The 23,597-nt window shown below is 32.3% G+C and overlaps 1 protein-coding gene across 1 annotated transcript in view; it reads right to left on the bottom strand.

Moving 5' to 3' along the window:
- LOC126881490 (uncharacterized) overlaps positions 1-22,755 on the bottom strand; it is a 145,091-nt gene extending 122,336 nt beyond the window's left edge. The window contains exons 1-2 of the mRNA XM_050645776.1: positions 21,188-22,755; positions 7,799-8,174 (exon numbers count right to left, since the gene is read on the bottom strand). Coding sequence (XP_050501733.1) covers positions 7,799-8,174; positions 21,188-22,370 — 1,559 coding nt within the window. The 5' untranslated portion in view covers positions 22,371-22,755. The remainder of the gene's footprint in view (positions 1-7,798; positions 8,175-21,187) is intronic.
- Positions 22,756-23,597: the final 842 nt, after the last annotated feature.

Here is a 23,597-nt window from a genome sequence, read left to right as displayed (position 1 = left end):
ACCCTTAAGTGGTCGCTAAGCAGTAGCGGATCCAGGGGGGGGGTGATGAGGGCGATCACCCCCCTCCCCCTCTCAAATCAAGTGATATTATATTTAAAGATTATATAAAAATATTTATTTATTTTTATAGAAATACTTATTTATATTATTATTTTTATAAGAATGGCGTACTTTTTATGCTTTAGCGACAGTGGCGGATCCAGCATCGTTAAGAGAGGGGTGTCAATTGGCTAAATCTCTATAAAAATAAATGAATATTTTTATAATCTTTAAATATAATATCACTTGGCGGGGGGGGGCTGATCGCCCCCATTACCCCTCCCTGGATCCGCCACTGCTTAGCGACCACTTAAGGGTGAATATTGTGCTATCAAGGTAGCATTAATGCAATAAAATGCGTGTAGGTGGCGAAAATATGCAAAAATACATTTTGGGCCACCACTGTGGCTTTGGGGCGCAAAGAATGTAAAATGTGCATAGGTCATAATTTGTAAGTTACACTGTGTTGTTTTATTTTACATAAAAATTTTATCAATAAAACTAACAGATGACGAAAAAAGAAAACAAAAACTGGAGCCCGCCAAAGCATATATGAAGTTTACGGCGCCACTGTGCCGTAACGGTTGCTTATACGAAAAAAATGAATAGGACCTAATTTTTAGATTAAATAGTGGTCTTTAACCTTGTATAAGTTTTGTTTAAAAAGAATGCATAGGTAATGAGAAAATCGTAAAAACATGCTCGCCAAGGGATAGGGGTAGTTTCTGCAGTATATTTTCAAGGATAGGGGCGGTTTCCGCAGGGATGTTGCAATAATCATATATATTTTTGAAAAGCACTATTGATGAAGCATATGCCCATATAAATCAAAAAGCAAAAAACAAAAAAAAATTTCAACCCCCATTTTATTTATTTATTTTTTGGCTACAGGGGTTGCACTAGGAAATCGCTTTTGGTGTCCATGCATGGGTAATAATAACGTGCACAAAATTATATATGACGCATATTAATAAAGGGCATTGTGTGTGAAGGATTCCAAGAAAATCACTTTATTTATTAATTCTTCTTTTTTTATGGGTGGCTCCGGGGAAAAAATGGGGGTGCATTATACAAATTTGTAAATAGCACCAGCACATGGGTAATCTCTGAAAGTCTTTTTACTCTAGCATAAACGGTTCAGATGGTATAAAAAGGGGTTTTTTAAAATGTAACACCCTGTAATTAAAAATAGGGCAATTACCCTTGAGTACAACCTATACCAAAAAATCGGTTACTTATTTATGAATAATTGTCGCAGGACTTCTTTGTAATTTCCGTTACACTTAGGGAAAAATATATTTTTTTTACAAACATCTTTTTTAAAAACTTGTCAATTTTGGGGCGCCACCCCCGCTAAACGGTGGATGATAGACATATGCTGTCGGAAATAAATCGTAGAAAATATAGTCCTTTTTATATTTCTATAAAAAAAAATTTTTGTAAAAGGTACAGGAAGGGCTACGAAGGGTTCCGCAAAAACCACAAATTACCCCCTTTGAAGGGGTGAAAAAGGGGGTTCCGGGGCGAAATTTTTTCAGAAAAAGTTAGTCTTATAATAAGCACCCCTTGATATACCAGAAAAAAAATTAAACCGGACTTATGTCCATTTTGCAAGGTTCAACCTTTGTTTCCTACACTAATATTAAAGTCAGAATTTGGTATTAGTTTTCTTGAAGGTAAATTAAATGTAAGACCAAATACTTACGATGTCGGGATAGTATCACGAGGTTTTTTCCTGGTTTTCCCTCGTGATTTACTATGGAATCTCTAACGCGAGAATTTTACTGTCATCGTTGCATTTGGTTGTCTTTTTAAAGACAGATCACATGCTATGATTTTTTTGCGACGGATATTCTTGAGTTGGGATTGATTTCATGTAATAGAATGAACTATCTTTTAGTAAAGTCGTCCCAGGAACGCAACTCATAAATATTGGCGATATCATTTTAAAGTCTTCTACTTTAAAATGTATAATATACGTCTGAATTGCCAATATAAATGAGTCAGATTAAATAAATTATAGAAGAATTTTTTTACTTAGCAACAACATGTTTGTTTATTTTAATAGTATTTTGTATTTTGACAACGAAACCCGATTTGGGCTTCGAAACGTTAATAAATTCATTTTTTAGTAAAATTGTGGCTTATTTCCCATAAAAAATACGTAATTATAAAAATGCCACAAGGAAATAGCTTCAGAACAACATTGAAAATGTCATCATTAATTTAAAGAGATGGGTTTTGAATGTTCTTGGATAACTGTTATTTTTATAATTGCAAATTATTAATTCAGTTAATAAATGTGATAATTGTTTCACTAACTATGTATTCAGTGACTGTAATAATTTATTTGTACAACAAAAACTAATACTCAATCGAGAAAAAAGGAAAAGTGTTAAAGTGATTTTTTAATAATATATTGTTATGGAACGCTTACAATTTTGAACATCTTTAACAACAAAATACTTGGATCACAGAATATATTATCCTGACGTATTCTCTGCTTGGATCTTCCACAAATAATACACAATAAATAACTTTTTATTAAGTTATTTTTTATTAAGTCTTAAATCAATTATTTATCAAATACACTATATATCAATAATATTTAATCAATAACTCAACATATTCCCGATGCAATGTCAAATATTTAAAATTGTGACTGATTGTCAGTGTCTGACTGACAATATATGCTGACAATATTATATTCGGCTGAGTGCGTTGTAAGACAAAGATAGATTTGGAAAATATTACCACAGCATTGTGTTCATTTTTTAAAACCAATAAATATTTTTGAACAATTTAAACTCAGAATGAAAGACTAAATTATTACCGAGGGCCGAAGGTCCCTTAGAATAAATAAAAAGTTTATTTTGAATGATATATTTGAAATTAAAAATCACACTAAATTTTCTCTTAGTTTTTCACCCCTGTAACTTATTAAAATAAACATTATAGAAGTTCTCAGGGACTTTCGGCCCTCGCTAATAACGTAATCTTTCATTCTGCGTTTAAATTTTTCAAAAATACTTTTTTTACTAAATAGTTTTCTCAGGATTCGAAAAAAATGAATCCCCATTTGAATAGCATTGTAGCCGAAAATACGTACCGATCCTCTTAATAATATTCCAAATAACCTAAAATAATGTGTACCGGGCCGAAAAAAATTGTTTTTATAATTATAGTTTAATTTTTTTTTAATAAATGTAGCAATAATTTAAATGTATTGGGACTTTTAAAATCATAGCAGTTTCGTTTCATGAAGCCAAGCATCTGTAAAGCCTTTGAAATAATAGAATCAATATGATCTGCGAATTTTAGCGATTTGTCAAACAGTATTCCAAGATCTCTTATTGTATTAACACAATCTAGTGGTGTGTTATCAAGTTTATATTCAAACGGAATACACGTTCTACCTTGATAAAAACTAATTTTACGACACTTTTTGACATTTAGCTCCATTTCATTTTCTTTACACCAATTCTGTATTTTATTTAATTGAAATTGCAGATTTTCGGAATCGTCAGGACTAGATAATTTCGAAAAGATTTTTAAATCATCCGCAAACAAAAGCTTATCACAGTTTATATCTGCAATATCATTTATAAATATAATAAATAATAGCGGACCCAGATGTGAACCCTGAGGGACCCCAGAACTGACAACTACATGCTGAGATAGACAATCCTGGATCCTTACTGTTTGGCGCCTTCCTATTAGGTAGCTTTCCAGCCATTCAAGCAGTTTCCCATCTACTCCAGCAGCTTCTAATTTAGACAATATGATGTTATGATTTACCCTGTCAAATGCCTTGGAAAAGTCTGTATAAATAGAATCAATTTGATACCCACCCTCCAAAGCACTTGACAACGCATCCAAATAGCAAAGAAGATTTAATTCCGATGATTTGTGTTTCTGAAAACCATATTGCTCATCTACTGGAAACAATTTGAAACATACCGAGAGGCAGTCGGACACTAAGCTTTCAAATAACTTAGGAATGGTACTTAATATAGAAATCGGTCTATAATTTGTAATGTCAGATCTACTACCAGCTTTATGTATTGGCGTTAAAAAACTTAATTTCCATGGATCAGGAAAGTAACCAGTATATAATGAAGAATTAAAAATTTTCCACAATGGTCTGTAATTTTACACAGTGGTCCACAATTTACTTCTAAGACTCGAGAATGCATTATAATCATTTAGAGAGGAACTAACTTTAAATTTTAAATGTGATAACTTCTTTTCAATTATTAGTTTCTTTAGTTCTGGCGAGAACCATTTTGGAAACTTTTTTGTTGACATTATTTTTTTGGCACAAAAATTTCAAAAGCACAGTACATGACTTCATAGAATGTATTTAACATTTTATCTAGACTTTGATTTTCAAGAATTTGATCCCAGTTAACACAAGACAGGTAATCATTCAAGGCATTAAAATCAGTGTTATTAAAATCCAAATAGCAAGAGCTGTTCAGGTTTGTTGAGCAGCCATTACTACAAAGAAAATCTTTTATGGCAATGTTCAAGGCAGGATGATGCCTATCAAATGGAACTATTTCCTCATCAGAAGCTATAACTTGAATAGAACTGTCATTAGCAAATATCAAGTCCAATAAAACCCCACGAGAATTGGATATTGTGTTGATTTGAAATAAATTGTCAAAAATTACATAGATTTGACAATATCCAAGCGGATTGAGTTTTATTAGGAGTACAATATTGACCAAAAGTAACATTGGAAGACAGTTCATCATTAGACCACATAATGTTTGGCAGATTAAAGTCTGCGAACAAAAATAGTTTGGAAGCTGGATACTTCTCACTAACTTCATCAACACTTTCACTGAATTCGGTATATACAACTGGTTCCGCTTTGGGTGGAATATAGACAGTTCCAAATATTGCCACAGACTGACCACTGCCAATAGTAATAAACACCTGTTCAATATTACTGCTGCTTACAAATAGGGCACTCGAGATTGACTTCCTGACCGCAATCAAAACACCGCCACCCCTAGTGTGGATGCTAGTTTCACTTGATCTATCTTTTCGGTACACAATGTAACTCTCCATACCAAGTTCAGAGTCTAGAAAATAAGCAGTCAGCCAAGTCTCAGTTAGAATAATTACATCATAGGAACAATGTGAAATATTTAATAAAAGAGTCTGAAGTTTAGTTCGAAGCCCATTTGTATTTTGGTAATAAACATTTAAGTTATTATGAGGCGTGCCACGTGGAGACTGACTTAGTTTTTTTGAACAATTTTGGGTATATTGTTAAAATATTTAATGGTTAAATTAAGTTCACCTTGGTCTTGTCTCTTTAATAATAGTTATAGTTTAGTTGTCGGTGTTAATATTAATTAAGTGTAGGTACATCGAAAGCAATTAGGCAGTGTGAATTATTATTACCAGATTTTAACATTAGCTGGGTCTATTGAGCTTGAGCTATTACTTTTGTGAACACAAAATGGAAATAGATGACGATAGGAATATACCACCAGACCGGGGAAGAAAAGAAAGTCAGTATGACAATATAAAATTAAATAATAAATACCAAAACGGCAATAATAAGGTAAGCGAAATATCTATTGAAAAAAAAAATATTATTCAATCATTATTTGCCAAAGTTGTCATATTTCGCCGCTACGGGCGCTGGCATAGTTTCGTGTATCCCCACCATGGTCACGCACGGAGCCCATAATATCGGCTGAATTATAAAACCCCTACCCAACAAAATCTATAAAAATCGTACAAGCTGTTTCCGAGATAATTGAGGGTTTCCATGCAGAAAACTCACTCTGTACAATATTTTTTATTCAACAATAAAGTCAGACAATACTTTAAAACCAATAAAATTACATTAATTACAACGATAATAAAAATATGAGTTAATTCACAAGGAATGAAATTAATTTCCTTTAGTCGGCTGTATTGGGACCGTGCAAGTTCGGCAAAGCGACCCCTATTTCTACGCTCTGTATTTTATTCGCACTTTTAATTATATTGGCCAATTATATTAGTCTGGTTACTGGATAATTGTCAAAGCCATAGTCCAAAAAAATAATAAGAAAAAATAAGATGCAGGTTATGTTATGCAAACGTAAACAATTGTATGTAGTAAATAAAATTAGTTATTAAAATGCAGTACTGCAAGCAAAATACAATTAATTAAATTTACCTTTATATAATAATTGCATATCATATCAATATTGTGGAGCAATATATAATTTTTCTGGTTCAATGACAGAAGGTATGAAATATACGTCAATTTGACAATTTCAATTGACAATATGAATTATTTAAGATAGTTACAATATTTCTCCGCGACTCGCGCACGGTCGTTTCTCGTTTCCCTTCCAAGTACTTGCACACCGCGAATATACCATATATTATTCATAGACTTTCTTAAGGCCTTTAACTGAGTGAAGCAATTGAAACTAATAGACGGACTAAAAAACATCAAATAGGTAGAAAAAAAGACACGGAAATGCCGGAAAGGTTGGTGGCTATTGTTTTCTGGGATTCACAAGGTGTGATCGGAGTATGAATAGGTTGACTACCTGGAAAAGGGCAAAACGGTAACATGACTCTACTATTCCAAATTAGTAGGCCAATTCAATGCCGAATTGCAGAAAAAACTGACCCATTTGGCGAAGAAACAAGATATCTTTCATCATGCCACGCACCGGCTCACACCTCCGCCGTCGCCATGGCCATATTGGCTACGAGCGTACAAACTACTTCTCCATCAACCTTATTCTCCAGATTTGGCCCCGTTCGACTTGTTTTTGTTTTCAAACTTGAAACAGTCACTTGTCGGGCAGAAATTTGAGTCGAATAAGAAGGTCGTAGAAGGAGGAGAAAACGTATTTTTCAGGCAGGTTAAAGAAGTTGGAGCATCGATGTTGAGAAGTAAATCTACAAGTAAGTAACCATCATTTTACTTTTTTTTTTCTTTGGTGCAATTATTATTCCTATAATGGTTACAAAACTAAGATTTCATAAATAAATAACTGCGAAAAATTTTTGTAACATATCAAACGTATTTTATACTACTTATTGTTTTATTATATATTTACTTCATTGTAGTCAATGTACAGTAACCGCCAACCTACTAGATACATAGGAACATTGAGCTATTACAGTCCTGGACCCTTCACTTGTTGCAATGTTTATTTGTATGTCGAGTGACGTTTAGAACATCAGAAAATGTATAGGAACTGAATATTAACATAGAAAGTTGACAATTAATAGATCATCTGTATTTGGCGATTATAGTTGTCATTTTGTTACAGTTGTAAAAGTTTTAAAGTATTGTAATATTTTTGGTGTTTGAATAAAGTTATTGTAGAGCAGATTTAGGAAAAATCTAGGGAAAGAGAAATGTGGGACGTAGGAGGATTTCCTGGTTGCGAAATTTAAGGGAGTGGTACGGGTGCAGTTCAATACAGTTGTTCAAAGCTGCAGCCAACAAAGTTAAGATTGCTGTGATAGTAGCCAACCTCCGATAGGAGACGGTACTGCAAGAAGAAGAAGAGCAGAGTAACATTATTATTAATTAATGTATTTTTTTGTATGGAGAAACAATTATCTTGGATAGTTTCTTGACAATAACATGACAGAGGTGAAAGTCACATCTGAGAACGGATTGGATTAGCCCATAAGCATAGCAATTAGGTACCTACCCATGTATCTAATAGCGTGGAGCTTATTGTATACCTATAAAGTAATGGATATGATTAATACTTACAAATTTCCTTCATCATTATTAACTAGAGCCTGTCTCAACTCCATAAAAAGGTTCTTTGCTGTATTGACTGAATTGTCTGAGTAATTAGCTACATTTTTGCCTGTTACTGCATTAGTAAGGGTCGTATATTCTTTACTATTGTCCATACTTTTGCCTGGTAAGTCGAAATTCTCTAATGAATTCAGGAGGCCTTCGGGAAAAGGTGATTGTGGAATATCGTTATCCAAACTAGAGAAATCAAGCAAATTAAACCAGTTTTCTTCCTTTTTAACTATATCTCCTGTTATATCTGTGTTCGTCTCTATGCTTACTGTTTCTGGTTTAGGAGGTTTAATATCAATATCAACTTGAGTACCTTGATCCCTGAACATTTTTGCTGGAACAGAAAAAAAAGATTTCAATATTACAAGCGAAAGTTTTGTTTTAATAAAATTATTAAATACTAATAAAAACAAAACTTTATTGGGACCAATTTTCTGGTAACACCTTCGTGGTTTTTAAGGAGAAGGTTTCGAGTAGAGATGCATCAAGTCAAACTAGTTTGATTTTATTCAACAAACTTGACTTGACTTGAAAATCAAACTTTTTTTGTAAAAAAGTTTGACTTGACTTGATTTCGATATCTTTAGGTTTGACTTGAAATCAAACTTCTTCAAACAGTTTGAAGTTTGAATATCATATTGGCAACGTGTTTATTTCCAATTCTAATTAAGAGCGTACGGATTTTGTTGTGACTTATTTGGATAGGTCTGAATCTGTACTCTGCTACTCTGCAAGTTAGTTTGTAGTTCATGTTTAGACGTCCATGTTTGGCTTTTTTATTACGTTCGTTTTGAAGTGTGTGGCTTTGGGAGATAATATCTGAATTTGGATATTTTTCGGTTTAGAATAAGTACCAGGACAAATTGAGTCTGATATTGAAGTTATTCCCACTGCAAAAATTAAGAGAAACAATCTGTAGCCGAAGCAGTATTAATTAAGAAAAATAAATATACTGATTTATTTGATGTTGCGGCAGATGATTTCAAAACAATGAAAATTGTAAAGTGCGCACATATCGTCCGTCCGCTATAACTTTTCCCATGCGGTACGATTCATTTTCAATCAAATTAAGTCAAAATAGAAAGTGAAACGTACGCCGATATGTGTAGTATATAGTATACAGTATACAAAATGTATATACACATCGACGTTCGTTTCAATTTATGTTTTGACTTAATTTGATTGAAAATGAATCGTACCGCATGGGAAAAGTTATAGCGGACGGACTATACTTCTATTATCTAAAAATAAAAAACAGCGTTACAAAATCACAAACAGTGAACTAATTCTTTAAAAGGACGGCGTTATGCATACTCGACCAAGCGCCATTTCTTTAAAATCGAGATAACAGCGGATTCTGGTGACGCATAGCTAAAACTATCTTGGAAAAATCCCTGTTATTCTCACGTTAACGGTTACTAAGAAAAACAAAAATAAACCAAGCGACATTTTGTCTATTAAGGGTTTTTGGTTTTGCATAACAAGACTGTATTCATAACTACCATTCTTAACTTCCATTCATAACAGCCATATATTCATAACTGCCATTCATAACAGTTTCGCAATTATTGTAGACTAAGCGCCGACTAACTGTCATTGGTCTGTTTATGCTAAACTAAGCGTTTGGCCAGAATAACATTTTTGTCCCCATTAATGTACACATTAATTTTGAAGTTTCGGTCAAAAAATTATGGTATTTTTTTAAAGTGAAAATGTTGTGTTTATATATAATTAATGTTGTTCTGAAGCTATTTTCTTGCGGCATTTTTATAATAAATTACTTTTAATGGGAAATTAGCCACAATTTTACCAAAAAAAATGATTTTATTAACGTTTCGAAGCCCAAATCGGGTTTCGTTGTCAAAATACAAAATACGTTAATAAAATCATTTTTTTGGTAAAATTGTGGCTTATTTTCCATTAAAAGTAATTTATTATACAGGGTGTCCCGAAAAGATTGGTCATAAATTATACCACAGATTCTGGGATCAAAAATAGATTGATTGAACCTCACTTACCTATATACAATAGTGCAGACAAAAAAGTTACAGCCCTTTGAAGTTACAAAATGAAAATCGATTTTTTTTCATATATCGAAAACTCTCAGAGATTTTTTTATTGAAAATGGACATGTGGCATTTTTATGGCAGCAACATCTTAAAACAAAATTAAAGTGAAATTTGTGCACCCCATAAAAATTTTATGGGGTTTTGTTCCCTTAAACCCTCCCAAACTTTTGTGTACGTTCCAATTGAATTATTATTGTGGTACCATTAGTTAAACACAATGTTTCTGAAACTTTTTTGCCTGTTAGTACTTTTTCGATAAGTCAGTGTTTATCGAGATATTTTGAATATTTGTCGAATCCACCACATATTTGTATATGGTTAAGTACCTACGGTTATAGAGACCTGTTAATAATCTGAAAATTTATTTATAATTTACATTTTTAGGTAGGGACCGCAGACGTTCGGAAACAATTAGCGTCTCTTTGCAAAGACAATGACGTCGACTTTGCAAAGTAACAAGACACTTACTCAACACACACACTACACATTACTCCCCTGACTTAGTGATAAGTTATACAATTACGTGGCTAAAGGTTCTAGTTCTAAAACAAAGCCAGAATCAGAGAAAAAAAAACATTTTCAGGTATATTTTGAAAAAGACTACGTCTCGATAAAAGGTGACTTATAAAAAAAAAGAATAAGAGGTAAAAGTCTTAAAAACACTGTGTTTAACTAATGGTACCACAATAATAGTTTAATTGGAACGTACACAAACATTTGGGGGGTTTAAAGGAACAAAACCCCCATAAAATTTTTACGTAAATATATTGAAAAAGATGCCGCATCTCGGTAAAAACTGGCTTATCGAAAAAATACTAGGAGACAAAAAAGTTTTAAAAACGTTGTGTTTAACTAATGGTACGAGAATAATGAATTAATTGGAACATATACAAAAGTTTGGGGGGGTTTAATGGAACAAAATCCCCATAATTTTTTATGGGGTGGATAAATTTCACTATAATTTTGTTTTAGGATGTTCCTGCCATAAGAATGATACATGTCCACTTTCAATAAAAAATCTCTAATAGTTTTCGATATATTGAAAACAATCGATTTTCATTTTGTAACTTCAAAGGGCTGTAACTTTTTTTATGAGCACATATGTACTAAGGTAAGTTAGGTTCAATCGAACTATTCTTGACCCCAGAATGTGTGGTATAATTTATGACCAATATTTTTGGGACACCCTGTATATAATTAAATTGGAAAATACAAATAATCTATATAAAATCTCTATATTATATCTAACGTGCTATGTACTAAGACTATAGTTTAAGTCATAAAATGGACCTTTCGGGATTCTTCTATATTTTGAATGTTTATTAATTATTTCTGTACTAAGAGTATAAGTCAATAGCCTGTTTTTCATGTATAAAAATATTGATTTTATTCCAACAGTACAACTTTTAATTTCAAAAGTTTGCTTTGTATTAAGAGTACAAGTCAATGTATACTGTTAGTACCTTCCCCTTTCACTTTACGTAGCTTGACTATACCACTATACTTCACACCACATGTTATGAGATTCTGGGGCATTTGTATTGAAAAAATGTAGATAATCCAAATTCGACCATAAAATTTCTAGGAATTAACATGCTTAAAAAGGGGTTGGTACGAAAACAGATTTTTGACGTTTTTTGTTTTCTTCCTTTTGAACTTTCCTAAACCTTTTTTTATGACTTTCGTTCTGTCGTTGAAGACGGTGCTGGTGTATTGTTATCCGTTATAAAAGCAGAAAATTATAAAAATAGCTAGATCCCATTTAAACCAAAAACTGTTCATTTAGTATTTTTTTATTTAATTTTGTTGTGCGTGCTTAATAGCTATTTGTATAACAAGGGAGGAAAGTGCTACTTTTCCTCCGAGAATGAAGTTTACTGCCCGACGCGTAGCGGAGGGCAGTAATCATTCAAGGGAGGAAAAAGCACTTTATTCCCATGTTATACATATGGTTTTTCCACCTTCCTCAAATTAATAACAAGTCATTTTTCATTTTTACTTAATTTATTTATGTAATTAACCAACAAAATTTATTAAAACTAAAACTAACAAGTAGGTACAATATAACTATCAACTGTCAAATATAAGTCAAATTATTAATGTAAACATTGTTAAATCAAAATAACAATTTACTGTTTTTTACCATTCTGCAAAATACAGAGTGTTTTATAAATAAACGTTAAAATGTATAGATACTTACGTAATAGAAGATATTGTACAGGGAGTCAATAAGTTATATTTCATGAATGAGATACCATGATGTCACTTTTAGTTTTCCTCCCTAGGGAGGAAAAGTACAACTTTGCTCCCTACAATCAGGTCCGGAAAAGTATACTTTCGGTAGAGGTAGGTGGAAAAATAGTTTACTGTAAAGTGTCAGAGTTTTATTGTACATAATTTTTAAAAATGAGTAGAGGGAAACAAATACTAAAATTATTGGAACTAAAGGATGATTTATATGGCACTCAATGTATTATTAACTTTTTTATTTTAATTGGCAACTGACATGTCTGTCTCAACAAAAAAATATATCTACGAAATAAATTATTTTTCAAACTCTTTCAAACTAGTTTGACAAACAGTTTGAATTTTCAAACCTGTACGATTGACCAGTTTGACTTGACTTGAATTATTTGTTAAAGGGATTGACTTGAGTTTGACTTGAAATTAAGTCAAACTCAAGTCAAGTTCAAACATTCAAGTCAAACTTGTGCAACTCTAGTTTCGAGGGAGATCTAAGAGCATCTCACTTCTCGCCTGTCCAGCACGCTAAAATTCTAACAAAAAATGGTCCACCCATACTTACATAGGGGTAAACACTAATATAAATAATCATTTTGTATAGGTCAGCGTTTCCCAAATGGTGGGGCGCGACCCGGTACCGGGCCATGAAAGCAAAACGCCGGGTCGCCTCGCCTCGCCGTTTCACATGAATGTCTTCTTTTACACTGTGAAGTGCGTTGGCTATCCAAATATAATGTTTTAAAAAAACTTTAATTGAATTAATTAAATCGAAGGAAGAAGTTTCCAATATTCTTACAACAACATCCACCAATGGCTAGGGATGCAATATTTTAATTTAAAGACAGTTTCATGATGTCAATTGGTTAGTCGAGGTAGCCTATCTTTGTGATACTTTTTGACTTCTTGAACAATTTAAATATGCCATTACAATGTAGCAACGTAGTACCAGAGAAGGTGGAAGCTGCAACAAAAGCTTAATTTGTGGACACGTCTCGTCGCGCGGAAGCAGGAAATTACAAAGCTAACAGAACTACAAAAAGAGTATAATGTGAATCATTGCCGGATGAGATTTCAGCTGCTTTCAAGGAACGCCTGCTAGGACTGGGGCAAATCTGAAGGAATATTTTCCCCCCATCTACAGCAACAAAGCATGAATAGGGAATCCATTTACAATGGACCTAGAATCCAAAACAAGACTTCCTTCAGTAACTTAACTATCGTGTGACAGGGCACTCGAAGACAGACTTGACAAAATACCATTGATAGATTTTTGGCGTGTTGCTGCCAGGAGTACCAAGTTTTAGCAGAAAAAGCGATAATTTCTAATTCCTTTTGTTACGACCTATAAGTATTTTTTGGGTTTGTTGCCTAAGGCAGGGTTTTCAAGACTGGCTTTCCTCAAAAATAAGTATAGGTATCGTTTGAAAATCGAACCGGACATGATGATAAAATTGTAATTTTTTCCTCCAAAAGTGAAGTTTTTAACCAAAAACCTTATTTCTCATTAATAAAGTATTTGATTTTGATTTTTTTATTACATTTTTGTTTAATCTAATGACTCTTTATTAAAATATAACTGTAATAAATCTTTAAATATGTTTTCTTGTACACACACACACACACACACACCAGGGTATGCAAAAAAAATTAGTGGGTCACGGAGGATAAACACAGAAATAACCGGGCTACGGAAAAATAAGTTTGGGAAACGCTGGTATAGGTAATCTCAATTGTTATTTCGTTGTGAATCAATGCTGGCAGCCCGAATTTTAGTGCGTTCAGAGATAATCAAATATCCACTATCTGATGATAACTTAATAAGGTTTGAAAGGTTTGGTTGCTTTTGATGCTCTCTGAATAAAATGAAATATAAGACGGCTCTTGTTTCGTTTTAAAACGAAATGATTATTTATTTATATTAGTGTTACTCCTATCTGGGTATGAGTGAACCATGTTTCGTTGGAATTTTACCGCGCTGGACCAGCAAGAAGTGAGTTGCTCTTAGAGAAGTGAGCCTTCTCTTGGAACACACTAAAATTCTGGCTGCTAGTATCGATTCACAACGAAATCACGATTGTTATAACAATTGTATAATAACCAAATGAATCAACATATAACAATTGTTATTTTGTTGTGAATCAATACTGGCAGCCCGAATATTAATCTTCATTGTTATCACAATTGTTATTTCGTTGTGAATCGATACTGCCAGAATAAATTTTTGTGTGTTCAGAGATAATCAAATGTGCGCTCTCTAATGACAACCTAATAAGCAGGGCGCGAGGATATATCCACCGATATATATCACGATATATATCGTGATATATATCATGATATTTATATTATATATATCATGATATATATCAGTACTTTATTTCGTACTAATTTTTACATAAGAAGGTTAAAATAAACAACAATTGCTGTCGCCGTAGAAATTTGGATTCAACTGGAAAAATATGTGAGTGATCAACCAATTCAAATTAAGAACTTTTATTACAAAAGGAGGAATATGGCTCTAGGTTTGCCTCATTTTTTGGCAAACTTACTGAGGCCATCGCTTTTTGGGAGAAAGACTTACTGCCGAACAAAAAGAACAGGCTTATGAATATTTTAATTCAACCAACACAGATTTTGTTCCGTTTGTAATGGCTCTAACTTCTAAGTCTAAACCTTTTCCGTCTTTCATGTATGGTTCAAATTTCAAAAAAACATCTCCATTATTATGGCGGAAGTCTCTTCCAATAGCTGAATCTGCTTGGCTGATAAAAACATATTTATTGAACGAATTAATCAATTACTTACAGCAGTAGCCTCAACGGCAGGCATTGAAAGGCGCTTTTCAAGCTTTGGACTTACGGTGCATTCCAAATTACAAAATAATTGAGGAACCGAAAAGGCTGCTAACTTGTATTCATGTTTAAATATTTAAACAGTTCTTCATACCAAAAACATGACAATTTGGAATGGATTTGGCCTGAACCAGAAACTGAAAGAAGGGAAAATGAAGAGGCAGAAGTGTCTTAAGTCTTGGGTGCTTTACTGTTTTTGATTCAGACACTTCCGATGTAAACCATCATTTTAATTAATTTTCTAAATTTTGATTTTATTTTTTAAATGTTCAGAATTTTAAGTTATTTTGGAAAAATATAAATACCTATATGTTTAAATTAATGTTTTCAATATTTTTACTTAATTTAATTGTTACTTGGATACTCGTATCATTTTGTTTTCCGTTTATGTAACATACTACCATACATACGTTTATATTTTTGTTTTTTTTTAAGTATTAATATATCTTTTATACTGTTACATTCTACATTTAGAGTCTTATTTTGGTCAATTTAGTTTCTCTATTGAAATGTTTTCCAAAATATCATAAATATCATATAAATATCACATTTTGGACATATATCGGATATATATCATATATATCCGATATTTTGATATGTATATAAATATCATGGATATTTTGTGCCCTGCTAATAAGGTTTGAACTCGGTTAGGGTGCTTTTGATACTCTCTGAACAAACTGAAATATAAGACGGCTCTTATTTCGTTTTACAACGGAATGATTATTTATTTTTTCTTATTTATATACGGTTACAACCATTTATTTAATTATGATTTCAATATTGTGTATGAGTATGATAGATGATGATATATTTAAAAATAATTTAATTCAACTCTTTCACAGACTGTAAGAGGTAGCACACAATTTTAATGCTGACACATCACTGATGATCAGGTAAAATTGACTTAAATTTAATTAAATGACTAGATAAGATGCAGGTGCCATATTTATTAAAATAGGAGAACAACTGCTGCTATAGAGTTGCTCATTGGAATCGCCCCTCTCAAGCGAATGGAACAATTGACTCTACACTACCGCTGCTACCTGCAGGCTGTGACTCAACTAAGCCTACATTTGTCTTCGAAAAACCCTACAAAATCGAAACAAGACAACATAGGGAGTCAAACGTGGCAAATGTGTATTGCACATGAACAGTTTATTTCAGAAAAGACCTGAGTAGTTTTTTCTTTATTTTTTAAGAGTGAATTCATTCACTATGATGGTCTGCAGAAACATTGTTTATGGTAGAAAGGGACCTGATTCACTCTATTAGCACAGAAAAGGACCATATTATATCCAGACAGCTGTTTGCATGTTTCTCGAAAGTTAGTTAACATGACTTGAGTCCCTTTCTGAAATAACCTGTTCATATACACTGATGACTCCACAATGGAAGAATGTTCAGGATGTGGGATATACTCCAGATCACTGAACCTTAGTATAAAATGGGGTATGGACAAAAATGCCAGTGTAGTTCACACTGAACTGGCTGGTATCTCCATAGCTGCAAAAGAGATAACCCGGAAAGTTATAGCTGGTAAAACTATAATAATCTTCACAGACAGCACACAAGCGCTACTAACCCTGAATAGACCACATGTCACATCAGGGTTAGTGATGAAGTGTCACGAGTCACTAGCCCAAGCTTCGGATGGTAACAACATCATTTTGAGGTGGGTTAAACGACACAGTGGAAATAAAGGCATAACCAGCTAGCTAGAAAGGCAGCAAGCCTATGACTCTTAGAACCTAGTGATCTTTTTGGCTGGTCAACTACAACAATCGCAGAAGTTGCCAAATGTCGCTCCCATACGAAAACTGAGAAAGGGTGTAGGCTTGCCAGGTAACACTAAGGAATTTGGGAAGGCAGCATCAGAAACATACTTTTATAACTGAAATAACAGTTTGTTTCCACATTAACAAAAATAAACAGAATAATTCAATTTGGACATTATGAATTTGTCGAGTGAATTTGTATAGTTACTAACTGTCGCTGTTACAAATTGTCCATTACCTATTTTCCGGTTACTAACTGTCAGGTTACGAGATGTCATGGAACTGGGGTGGAAACATGGATCGTGCAAAAGAAACATGAATCAATGATAAATGCAACTGAGATGAAATACATGAGAAGCATAGCTGGAGTTACGAAATTTGAAAGATTTAGAAATAAATAGAGAAAGAAAGATATAAGGACAGTACTGGAGCAAGAACTAAAAAATGTGGAAGATCGACAAAACAAACAATTGAACAGATTTGGCCACATAGACCAAATGGAGCAAAATAAAATATCAAATAAAGTACTTAACAGGTTGACTGCCACAAAAAAATGTTTAAAAAAGTCCATGGTGCCAAGTTAAAAAAGAGCATCTGGCAGCCAACTGAAATACTTCCATTACTAATGTTTCACCAATTTTATTTTTAAGTCCCAATTTTTGAAAAAATATGTCAGCGGTCAAAAAACAACTTTTCATAATAAGAATTTTCGATATTGAGAGAAATAAAGGTACTTTACCCTTAGCCGAAATTCATATTTTTTTAAATACCTCGTATAATATTGAGAAAATTTGATATCTGATAATTGAATCTTAGGTTTTGGGGCATGCAGAACTTTTTATAAAGAATAACTTTTTTTCGTAAAATTAATAATAAAAAAGTTTCCCATATGTTTCCAACTCAAGTAGACACGCTGTATATTCTTTACTCAAAAAAAAACATCAAAATTTCAATCATTTCAGTCTTCCCTATTCTGCCGAAATGAAAACTGATATGTATATACGATGACTGTATGCCACAGCGATTGAATACTGCAATAAATCCGCTTCTCTACACGACCTCTGGCAAAACAGGAACTATATCACAGACCATATCAAATCGGTCATATATGACTGCCATGGCACGAAGTACTTATTGAACTGTCAGTCATATACAACTGCCCTGAAGTCAACCAGGAAATGAAGCCAAAATGGGAAACAAATGAAAAAGGGATGGCAGAGAAAGACATGGATGGATCAGAACCAAGATATAGGTGAAAAGAGAAACATGAATATATGAGGTATGAAGAACCAGATCACCAATAGAAGCGCATTGAAAAAATGGATAAGAGGCAGAACCCTACATCTGACACCTTGAAGGATTATGAGAAAGGAGAAGATTTCACCCATCTGCTGGAGGGTTAAAAATAAAATGTCTATAAGCAATGATTTTTAGTGCTGAATTTTTACTTGAGTAGAATAGTTAAAATTTTCATGTACTTCTTAACGTATAAGTCATTACCTACACTTTGAAAGCATCATAAATTCAGAAGAATATGTAAGTCACTCCTAGAAAACAATAATAGTGTTTATTCAATGTTGGCTTGATCCCATAAAAATATAATATTTAATTTAAGAACAGCTTTTGTTTTCCAACTTGTAATGTATATTTCCCAGGTGCGTGAAACTTCCCGTATTTCCCTTAAAGGTGCCTACAAATTTTATTCGTACATTTTATAATATTCTATATACAGGGTGTCCTGAAAAGATTGGTCATAAATTATACCACAGATTTTGGGGTCAAAAATAGGTTGATTGAACCTCACTTACCTACCTATATATATATATATATATATATATATATATATATATATATATATATATATATATATATATATTGACGATGCTATTAAATCATTGACTGACTGCAAAGTGTTGGCATATGCCGATGACAAAAGTTGTTTTGTTCTGTTCGGGATTACTCTGACTGTGCTAGGCTACAGAAATCTCTCGACTTATTTGCGAATTGGTGTGATAATAACAGATTAGTCATTAATCGTGATTGGAAATGGTAGATTTTGATTACACAATTTGGATGGTTTTTTGATTGAGAGTCACTAGCGTCAAGGATCTTGTGGTCATTTTTCAGAGAGACTTATCCTTTAATTTGCATATTGATTTTATTTATAATAAGGCTCTTAGGCAGCTAGGGTTTATTAAGAGGCATACAAGGGATTTTCATAACATTTCTTCACTGAGAATTTTATACTGTTCTCTGGTCCGATCTCAACTTGAAAATTCCACTATAATCTGGTCTCCCTTTGTCCAATCCTCTGTTCAAAAGTTGGAGAGAGTGCAAAGACGGTTCTTTATGCACTGTGCCTTTAAATTACACAGACCTTATTCATATTCTAATATGATGAGATACTTAGAACTTGATCCTCTGTCTACTAGACGAGTTAATTTCGATCTCATCTTCATTTTTAAATTGGTTAACGGAATAATACATTCACCTGAACTGCTTCAATTGGTTTGTTTCTACATTCCTTCCCGTGTCCTTCGTGAGAATACCCTATTTCATATTCCCTTTCGTTGAACTAATTATTCTGTGAATATAGGTCTGGTCAGACTTCTTGCTCATGCTAATCGGTTGCCTCATGAGACAGATTTTTTTAACTTATCCTTAAGTGCCTTTAAACAATCTCTGAAGCGTTAAATTTAATTGTAATTCTATATACATATTTATTTTATGATTTTGTATTTTATTTAGTATTTGTTTGTAATTTTTATAAATGTTGCTTAATTGTATATTTTTTGTCAATGGGCTTGCCCCATTTATTAACAATAAATAAACAAATAAATAATAGTGCACACAAAAAAAGTTACAGCCCTTTGAAGTTACAAAATGAAAATCGATTTTTTTTCAATATATCAAAAACTCTTAAGAGATTTTTTATTCAAAATGGACATTTGTTCCCTAAACCCCCCCCCCCCCCCCCAAACTTTTGTATACGTTCCAATTAAATTATTATTGTGGTACCATTAGTTAAACACAATATTTTTAAAACTTTTTTGCCTCTTAGTATTTTTTCGGTAAGCCAGTTTTTATCGAGATGCAGCTTCTGTTTTAATATGTTTACATAAGATGCATCTTGGCACTATCAAATGCTTTGAACAAAATCTAAAAACATTCTAGTTAGCCATGCTTTTTACTGTATTGAAGAATTTTTAAATTTTTAATGTGTTTCTTGTAATGTATTTTTTTTTCTTTTTTTGTAAATTTTAATGTAGGTACTAAAATTTTTTAATGTGTTTACATTTGTATAATCATATAATATTTTTTTGACTAGTCAGATAAATTTATGTAATGTATACATTGTATAAATTTCTAGAGGAATAAATTCCATCTATCTATCTATCATAAAAATTTTATAAGGGACTCGTTACTTTAAACCCCTCAAATTGTTGTGTACGTTCCAAATAAACTATTATGGCGGTATCATTAGTTAAACACAATATTTTTAAAACGTTTTTGCCTTTTGGTATTTTTTTGATAAGGCACCTTCTATCGAGATGTGGCTTTTTGTTTAATATGGTTTAAGTTCAAAATATACCTAAAAATGTAAATTATAAATAAATTTTCGTATTACATATTACCAGGTCTCTATAATCATACTTAACTATATTATGTATACAAAAATATGTGGTGGAGTTGACAAATATTCAAAATATCTCGATAAAAACTGGCTCTTCGAGAAAGTACTATAAAAGCAAGAAAGTTTTAAAAACATTGTGTTTACTTAATAGCACTACAATAATAATTTAATGGGAAAATACACAAACGTTTAGGGGATTTAAGGGAACAAAACCCCCATAAGAATTTTATGGGTGCACAAATTTCACTATAGTTTTTTAAGATGTTCCTGCCATAAGAATGCCACATGTCCATTTTCAATAAAAAATATCTAATAGTTTTTGATATATTGGAAAAAATTTATTTTTATTTTGTAACTTCAAAGGGCTGTAACTTTTTTGATGTGCACATTTGTTCTAAAGTAAGTTAGGTTCAATCAACCTATTTTTGACTCCAGAATCTGTGGTATAATTTATCACCAATATTTTGGGGACACCCTGTAGGTATATTGAGACTTCCTCACAGTACAGAAGTTAATCACACTGTATGTATAATACACATATTATTAAAACAAAATTATTTTTAAAAAGCTATCTAAAGTCATGATATATTTTTATAATTTGATAATAAAGAATGTTTTGTGAAGCTCCAAAATGTATTTTTCTTATATTATGATATGTATTTTCACTACTCACCAGCCAAAATTCATATGTGATGTTAAGTAAACTATTGAAAAGTAACTAACTTTATCAATGACAAATTCTTACCAACTAATATGTTTATCACAGTACTAACCTGGGGTTTTCACAGTCTGGGATTCACAATGTTTTGTCAAGTCCAATGCAACACTCTCTACACTGTCCTGATTTATTGGTATACACATCACTTTGTTCCTCACAGTTATTGGTTTGGCAAACATTTTAATTTTATCAGCAGCACAAATAATGTTGTTATCAGTTGTGTCAGCCTTAGAGCTCCCTGTGATACTGGCTACATTTATTTTTATAAGCTTGTTTTCATTTATTGGAGGTTTATTGCTTATCTGTGACATAACATCCTTATCAACTTTTATAGACAAATTCATAATTTTAGGAGATTGTTTACAATCCTCTCCCACTGGCTTCAATAGTGGCTTACTAACTTTTATCATCTTTGGAACTGAACTGTTTGATGTACTGTTTTTTAACAAACTTCTTGAAAGTTTAGAATCTGTTAATATATTTGTGTCTACACTGGTAACATCTGAAGGACTTAGTTTTATTTTTCTCAAAATCGAATTACCTTTACCAGAAATAGATATGGTTTTTACTAAGTCCTTTGAAAGTTTAGAATCTGTTGTACTGTGCTCTATATTTGAAGTCTGCAGTGCATTGATTTTTATCAACTTTGGCATTGAATTGTTCGATGTAGTACAAACAGTGTTTCTTTGTAACAACACACCTGCAAGTTTAGGATCTGTTTTTAATAATTTTTTCCCTATATTTTGAGTCTCTGCTGCACCGATTTTTATTACCTTTGGAAGTTTAGAATCAGCTAATAAATGTTTCCCTATACTAGGACTCTCTGGTGCATTGACTGTAATCATCTTTGGAATTGAATTACTTGATGTACTAGGAGTAGATGTGTTATTTATCAAGTTGTTCGAAAGTTTATGTTCTATTGATAGAGGTTTCCCTAAATTTGAGTTATGTGGTGTATTAGAAGCAGGTGGCATTTTTAAAAGTCCTTCGGGTAGGTCAGCTAATATCATCAGCTTCTTTCCATTAAACATTATAAACTTTTCACTGCTAGTGCCAAGTTCAACTTTTATTTTCATAGGTTTATTAATCACTTCATTAATAAAAGTTTCAGAGCTTAGAACAGGCAGATTACCTTTAAAACCAAGGAGGCAGCTATTTTTATTTACAGTTGCAAATTTAGGTCCCAAAACAATTTCTGAATTTTTGTTATATACAAGTATATGTTTAACTAGTTCCATTGCCTTGGAACAGAAGCTAATCTTAGGTTACCTTGTTGATTGTTAATCAACTTGAAAAATATTAGATACTCACAGTTTTCTTTACCTAAACACGGGTTTTACACTTAGTTATGAACGAAAATCGGACCATTATACTCTTTTTTTGATGTGTATGAGTAAAAATGTTCCATTAGGGTAATCCCCTTACATTTTGTAAAATTAAACAAATTAGGTCTGTCCTCTGTCACCACTAATTTAATACATAACACTGTTTCACTTCATTAATAAAAATAGTAAGTCATCGATTAGTAATAGTGTAAGTTCTAATAATAACATGATATTTTATAAACATAATTAAACAAGGTTACTTTGAAACACACGCGTTCTGTAAAAGCCAAAGAAAATGCGACATTTTTGATGGAGTAAACTACTAGTAAAATCGAAACATTAATATCGATCGCTAAAGTATCGATTGTGATACAGTATTTAAGTTTTAATTTAGTTAAAACTTGCTTCTTCGATTATACTAAAAATTGGATTAACATTCAAATTAATTTTTTTTAAAGGGGCCATATATAGATATTTTATGGGCTTATCATTATTAAATACGGTTATATCTGTTACATCGATTATTCAATGATGGAATCATCGATTGTATTTGACTTGTTGACAGTTTGTCCAACGGTTTGTCGGGTTTGTCGTTCAAGACAAGCTTTTCTGAAAACTAACCGGGTATTATCGTATTATGTATTATAGCAGATTCAATACTCAATGATTATTTTAACTAGGAGTTTTATAACTATAATTTATAACTAAATTTAAAATCATATCTTGTAGCTTTCAACTGGCAACACGTCTTATTCTACAGTGTATAATTGGTTGTCTAATAGACGGGTGTCTAGAATTATGGGAATAAGCAAAACCATAAATTATTATGAAAATAGTAATAGCCTTGGCTTGACTAAATCACATGGGTTAATCTGATAGGTATATTTTGGATACTGATTACGGAAAATTACTTTTAACAAAAGTTAAATTGTTGCCAAAAATTCTCAAACGTTATCGTTAAACCGTTGATTGATAAATTGATAAAAATATACAGATGTAGATACAGTAGGAAAATGAAAGAACGAACATATAAAACACGCTGTATTTTCCTGTCACCGTGTCACACAAAAAATTGGCCAGCGCAAGTACATAATATGTAATAATTATTATTACATGTACTTGCCCTGGGCAATTTTCTTT

The sequence above is a fragment of the Diabrotica virgifera genome, chromosome 3 (genome assembly GCF_917563875.1).
Source record: "Diabrotica virgifera virgifera chromosome 3, PGI_DIABVI_V3a".
In the NCBI taxonomy this organism is placed as follows: domain Eukaryota; kingdom Metazoa; phylum Arthropoda; class Insecta; order Coleoptera; family Chrysomelidae; genus Diabrotica; species Diabrotica virgifera.
This window is presented reverse-complemented; position numbering and strand designations above follow the sequence as displayed.